The sequence below is a fragment of the Neolamprologus multifasciatus genome, chromosome 1 (genome assembly GCF_963576455.1).
Source record: "Neolamprologus multifasciatus chromosome 1, fNeoMul1.2, whole genome shotgun sequence".
NCBI classification, from domain to species: Eukaryota; Metazoa; Chordata; class Actinopteri; order Cichliformes; family Cichlidae; genus Neolamprologus; species Neolamprologus multifasciatus.
In genome coordinates, this window is record NC_140439.1 from 6409560 (window position 1) to 6416724 (window position 7165).

The 7165-nt window shown below is 43.7% G+C and overlaps 1 protein-coding gene across 1 annotated transcript; it reads right to left on the reverse strand.

Moving 5' to 3' along the window:
* Positions 1-630: 630 nt before the first annotated feature.
* Positions 631-6438, reverse strand: ccnd1 (cyclin D1). Its single transcript, XM_085165518.1, has 5 exons — positions 5931-6438; positions 4422-4637; positions 3670-3829; positions 3391-3539; positions 631-3312 (listed from the first exon to the last, which is right to left on the reverse strand). Exons 1-5 carry the CDS (start codon positions 6126-6128, stop codon positions 3157-3159), a joined length of 879 nt encoding a protein of 292 aa, XP_085021644.1. The 5' UTR covers positions 6129-6438; the 3' UTR covers positions 631-3156.
* Positions 6439-7165: the final 727 nt, after the last annotated feature.

Sequence of the window (7165 nt, forward strand, 5' to 3'; positions counted from 1 at the left end):
CTTTCTTATAAAGCAACAAACTATTTCTCCAGGCTAAATGATGATCCTCTAAATTTGTGACACGCCATTTCCTCTCCAGATTACGAGTCATCTGCTTTAGGCTACATGTTTGAGAATTATACCACGGGGTCAGGTACTTCTGATTAGAGACCTTAGTTTTCACTGGAGCTACAGTATCCAGAGTCGTACGTAGTGAGGAGGTGAAATTATTAACAAGATGATTGACCTCTGTTGGAGCAGCGTTCAGATAGCTGCTCTGCTCTGTGTTGGTACAGGGCATTGACGATGATAACAGTGGGTGGATTATATTCTTAAACTTAGTTACAGCGCTTTCAGAAAGACGTCTACTGTGATAACGTCTACTCTCCACTGCTGTGTAATCAATTATTGTAAATGTTATCAGGAAATGATCAGATGCATCCATCACAGTAGAAATGTTAGAAAGCACGCCGTTGAAAAAGTATAGTGCTTTTATGAATGAGGCATGCTGAATAAAGCGCCAAGTACTCAGGTAGAGTAGAAAAGTGCTGTAGAAGAACCACTCCATTTAATATCTTGTTCAGTCTTGCAAAAACACATTCAGTTATAGTGAGCATGTTTGAGCTCCTCTGGACCAAAACAGGCAACCAGTTTTCCAGATTCCATCTAATGTTTTTATTGTGTTGTCAACACAAGGATGAATACACCGTTCCAGTTGCACAAAACTGGCATGAAGCAGACACAAATGTGTGGAATGATCTGTGAAAACATTAAACAGTCTATGGCTTACTGAGCATGACACTGAATCTACATACAAATTCAAATCAACTCACTGACAGTTGGAGCAAAAAGCTTTTTCTTGTATATAAATATAAAAAGGGGAAAGGAAGGCCACTATGGGCCTAAAAGGAAAGATAAAGTCTCTTTCACCGAGACAGCTTAGCACTCAACAGAGTTATACATATCCCATTTTCTGTTATGGCACCAGTATCAAAGCATGCCCTGGACTCGCTGGTTTCCATTGCAGATGCTTCACCTCCAACAGGTTTAACGCAGCCAGTAGGCACTGAACCAACAAGTAGAATATAACTAAACGGAAAAAAAGACTACAAATTAGAGATAGTTGTTGACTGTCACATGAGGTATTGTGGATCAAAGCATTTCTGTACATTGTCTCATTTTTCCTTGTTTTTGGAATATTATGGAAAATTTTTATGTAGTTATGAACAAAAAAAAAAGATCACATAGAATACACAAGAAAAATAAACAAATGAGGATGTCAATAACAATTTCTATGAGAAAGTTCAATCCTAAAATGGCATTATATCGACATATGTATAAAACAACCAAAATGTAGCAGCAAACAGGAGAAAAGCATGGTTTTTAATCAATTTTTAAACATGTAGCTGGAATTTATTTTCTATAGCAGCGGAATACAAGGAGTGTTTCTCTCCTACTCTATCCTTAATGTACAATCAGAAACCTATTTCACAAGGTTCCTACACAGTGTGACATGCTCACAGAAGTTTCCCACTTTGACTCCATGTAGTAGAGCGCTCTCCTCGCTCATGGTAATCCGTCCATCCGTATGTATAAACTATATATCAACCTGAACATGACAACATCCCCGTGCTGTGTAGGAGCCCTTGTATAAAATATACAGCAGTAAGACGCACCCCATTGGTGAGCCCTCAAACTTTTTGCCACTTCTTTTGCTGGCTTCGCTTCCCTTTTTCCTCTAGGCAAGTCCCAAAAAACGCAGACCACGTCTTTCAGGTTTGTGCAAAATCAAGTTAATATTTTCACCACTCTCTCGTTTTTAAGCTTCATTGCCCTCATAATCTATGACACGTATGTGAGCTGGGCTACAGCAATGGAGAAGAATTACAGAGACTAGTTGCAGTTTGACCTGTTCTGGAGTAAGAAATAAGCTTGAATTTAACGTCAGCTCATGAAGCCGTGGTCAGCATGAAGATAAATAATATGTTTTACTATACAAAAATGATTTGAACTATTAAAATAGTACTTTTTACGTTTAGCTCTGGGCCTTTAACATTTGGCTTTGCACACATTTAAACCTATAAAATCATGACGTCAGAGCAGCTCTACCTGTATGAAACACTGAGAACTGGAAGGCAGCTACAGCGAGCCACGGTGCTCCATCCTGTGTCCCACACCATGAATCAGATCCAGGCATAACTGGGTGTAACTGTCAGCAACCCCACACTCTCCATCATCAAAAGACTCTGTTTTCATATCGTTTTACAAACTATCACTGTGACTTTTAGCTGAGCCAGCATCACTGACCAAAAGTGCTTTTCTTTAGAAAACAAAGTCGGAATGATATTACGTCTAACTACACAGAGAAAGAACAGACTGTGGACTGCTCTGTTTATATTTGATTTTATCAAATAACAGGTAAATGGGTAAAGCAAAAATCAAAGATTGACCAAAGAATTTCCCTAGTCCAGACCTTACAATAGCAGTCCAAAGTCTTTAAGGGTGATAGGATGTGAGCATCTCACCCGACGTTTGCTTTAAGACAAACAAAAAAGCTTTGAAGAACAGAAGCATAAAACTAACTGAGAGGTTTAAAATGATACATAATAAAGTGACTAAATATAAGCAAGCGGGGTATATGAGTGTCTGCACTACAAGACAAACATGGAAACTTGGGCAGGAACTCTAAAGCATCGCGACATAACAGAAAACGAAGTAAAAGACGAGCCTCTTGCTTTCACGTGAAGCCCTGACGACAGACTATGAGAACCTACTGTACACGACACTTTGGGATGTTTTAGTAGGCATGCTCCGTCTGCTTTAATTGAAAGATTCCTAATTAATGTGTGAGGGAATAAGAAAAACATTTTGCCTCTGTGGCTTCAGCTCCAGCCCCACAGAGCTCATTGATATTCAGTCTGTTCTCTCTGGTACATCTCTGTAGAGTTCATTTCTTTTCCTGGCCTGGGGGGGGACGCTGGCAGGACATGTGACAGGGGTGAGCATGGTGAGCATCCTATCTTGGCAGCCGTAGTGGACAGCAGGCATGTGAGTGACACGCTGGAGGAGGAAGGGAGGGAGTTCAAGTGGGGTGCCCCATCCCTGGTCCGCCCGTTACCACCCTCTGACAACTTTCCCTCCATCACCGCTCATTGTGCGACGCAGGTCCGGGTCGCCTCAGATGTTGATGTCTCTGACGTCTGTTGGGGTGCAGGACAAGTCCGCGTCCTCGTCAACTCGTTTCGTTTCCGTTGTGCCATTGTGCTGCTGTGCCTGTCGCAGGCTAGACTCCAGCAGAGACTCTATCTGCTCCTGACATGACCGCAGGCAGTCCTGCAAGCACAGAATTGAGACTGAGTCGAGACCGATTTGCACTGCAAACATCAAATAAGTGACAAAACGTTTCCATACCGGGTCGCTACGAATGACCTGCGACAGGAAGTTAGTGAGGTTCTGGGAAGACAAGGACGCATCCTGGCTCTTCAGGTAGAGCCCTTGAACAGCTGCTGCTACACTCCCTGCTGCCACCATTGAGGGAGGGCTGGCAATGAAGTTGACATCTGTTAAAACAGCACAAAGTTTTCCAGAGATGAAAAAACTGCACGCTCGTTGCTAACCTAAGAAACTCAGAACCCTGTTTTCTGCTCACAAACACACAGGCTTGCATTAAGGACAAAGTTCATGTCACACCTGTAGCACACAGTGCCACAAAGGTCTGGGCATGTTTCCTAAGGATCTGCTTGGTGGAGGGATAGATCTTCAGCTTGGACAGGAAGTGCTCGATGAAGTCATGAGGAGTTACTGAAGCCAGATCCCACTTGAGCTTGTTGAGAACCAGCAGCTCCATTTGCTGTGGACGGAGCAGAACAGAGGGGGTCACTCAAACTGATCCGTATACAGTACAAGTGGTGACATGCATTTATTCTAGAAGTTATTTTAGGTTTTAAAGTTTTATCTAGTCTGCTTTTTCTTACAATGACATTTGTCCCCATCCCTTCCAAATGTCTACAAACAGTCATCCACAAAAACATGCTGCAGTGTAGGAACATGAATGATTGAGATATGCTCCTGTGAAGGGGAGGACACAATAGAAGACTGACTGGAGCCAATGTTGGTTATTGGCAAGCATGTGCAGGTCTGTCCAATGACCACTAGGTGTCGCTGTGAACCAGTTTTTTCTTGGCAGCCACTGAAACCATTCATGAAATCAGAGCGGCCTCGCAGCCACCATGGGAAAGTCATCCGCAGCCATTCAGACACTGCTGCACATTTCTGCTCTCAGTTCAGCGTCATTTCCATACAGTTTCCTCCCTCCCACCCGCCATGGTGACACTAACCAGATAACCTGCAAACATTAGGTTTACTGCTCATGTGCTCTTCAGTGCATATTGCCTATGTGCTGTGTGTGTTATGCAACATCCAAGTGTGCAGAAGTCAATTACCAGCAGTTCCCCGGGCAGGACCGAGTTGTCCGTGTAAATACAGAGTTTCTCCGCCGTTAAGGGCACAGTCTCCTTCATTTTTGATGCTAGAAACATGCATGTGGCTCCGAGCAGCTGTAGTCTTGTTTTCCTGGTGGCCTCAACTGATAGAAATCTGTCCAAGTAGTTCATAGCGAGCGGAAAAACCTCCTCCTCACATTTCTGTTCCTCGCAGACCTGCGAGGGTAGACAAAGCTATTAGAGAATGCTTTTGCTCGCTTCCAGGAACTTCCAACTCATGTGCATTGCGGAGTCTTTGTCTCTGCGTCTTAATCCGCGCACAGCTGTTTGCGTTCAAGAGCCGCACTGACGACAAACGACATTAGAACAAATTACAGTCTGCACATTAAATATGTTTGAGTTGTTTCATTTCCTCACCGCTCTATTTAAAAACAAAACGTAATTTCAGACCACACCGGAACAATGGTTCACACGAAATGTATTTATTAAGTAGTTTGTGTTCAGCACAGAAAGCAGCCGAGAATTAGTTTGCAGTCAGTTCTGACTGAGACACAAAGGTGGCGTCCATGCAAGTTCCTCACTCCAATTTCAACTTCGTCATCTTTTCAAAAAATATTTAGAAATATTTAAAAATTATCTGGCCGTGTTAAAATAGGATGTAAATGATCCTTATCGAATGACTAATCGGATGGGACACAAACGTACCCGACTGCAGTCCAAGTGAATTCAAAAGAAAATGTTTTTTGCGACGGGCTTTCACGTGCTGCAGGCAGCACTTCCCCCGGCGCCCAGATGCACAATTTCAAAAATTAATAAAAAATACAAGACAGCGCAGAATTCATTCCAAAACTACATGTAAATGTTTAAAAACATCTCGAGTATTAAAGCCGACTTCAAAATGTCATTTCTTCATTTTACGCTTTCTGAGAATATCCATTTTTCGTGGCGACCTTCACGCACAGCGCGGACTGTCGGCAAGCACAACAAAGTTTAGCAGCGGACAGCAGCTAAACGAGCGCCAGCAGGCACCGTGGGGCCGTCTCATCTTATACACGCATTTCTTTCCGATATTACAAAGTTATTGTCATTTCTGTTGACATTATTGATTTTTAAAGATATTAAAATCTTCCTCCTGTACGACAACAAAGATGGCGCATAATACTGGCACAGACCAGACTGCATACGTGTACATTGCTGTTATTTCGGAATATTTTTTCCGATCTCGTTAACATTTAATGCAAGAAGTAAAAACACGCGGAATCCAAAATAATAACTAAGAAAGGCAGCCGACTCCGAGTGGCCGATCGCCGCTTATAGGTGAAGGACCACCCAGCACTCATCGGGACTTTTCGGAGCCTTTATGTAACATGCACAGTAAAATAGCAGACGGAGCCGCACAACTTTCACATAACCACCAATATGCCACCTTCGGGTGTACACACTGGAGGTTAAGCAAGCGACACGCCGTCGGGGAGTTGGAAGCAAAAAGTTAAAGTCAAATAAACCAACCTCCAACATCCAGGTGGCAACTATTTTTCGCATTTTTGGTACAATTTCTTTCTGAACACACTTGAAGTAGTTTGGCGAAGGCAAGTAGTTTTCTTCGGCCTTGAGCATGGTGTGGAGAACTCGGTCATTGAGCAGGTTGACGTCCTGGTAAGCTCTCCTGATTGAGTCCACCTCACAGCACAGCAGCTGGTCCTCCATAGTGGGCTAATTCTGCTTTCAATATAATTCTCACTGCCGATAAAACTTCCCTATCTCCGGGTTAAGACGTCACCGTGCAACAGTAAGAAGAAGCCGGAGAAACCCACAGCCAGCTACTTTTCTCGCCACTTTCTTCTTACTGGGCTGCCGCTGCTGCGTGCTGTTACTCCGACTGTGTGCGCCAGCCCTCTGGAACAAACCACTCCGCACCGCGAGACAAAAACCCCTGCCTCGCGCTCACCAAACACGCACGAGAACACACACAAAGTTTATCAGCGAACGCGCACGGCGGAGGAGATGACGTCAGCTGTTGTTAAGTGTTGGGGGTGGGCAGAGGCGGCAGGGGGTCGGATCAAAGAGATAAGCAGTCTGCAAAAGAGCGCGCGAGGAAGGGATTCTATTATAGCGCTATACATATATATAAGAAAAGAGAAAGAGAGGGGAAGACCTCCCTCCTCGCGTCTCTCCCCCCTCCTCCTATAGCCTGGTACCTTCTAAAGAGGAGGTGGGAGGTCCGGGGTCAGGGAGACGTCTGTCCCTTTTGGAAAGGATATGGCCAGGGGGTGGTTGCTTGTTATCAGTAGGGGGCGATAGAGGCTCACAGCCCTCTCTTTTCATATTGTACTTCCTCTGTCTGTGACTGAATGAAAGCAGAACCTCTGAGCAAACATAAGGTGAGCACGTGGGACAACAGTGAGTTGCTGCTTTAGTCATTCACGTCTCTGACTCCATCTAGCAGATCACTGGAAACAGTTTCCCATATCAGGCTACAATAATCACAGCTCTGTTATCAACTGACTTAAAGGCCAGTTTTCGTTTTTCTTTAGCAGCACATACATTGTGTTATTGTTGGGTCTTTACAATATAAAGCGCCCGACTGTTGTTGAGAATGAGGGCTGCTTAAATCAAACTGAATTTAACTGAATAGCTTCAGTACAATTCTGCTAGCACTGAACAGTGTAATCACATATTTATATGTGTGTGTACCTCAATATAATAAAATGTTAGGAAAATAGTCAAGATTAAAGACTTTCCTG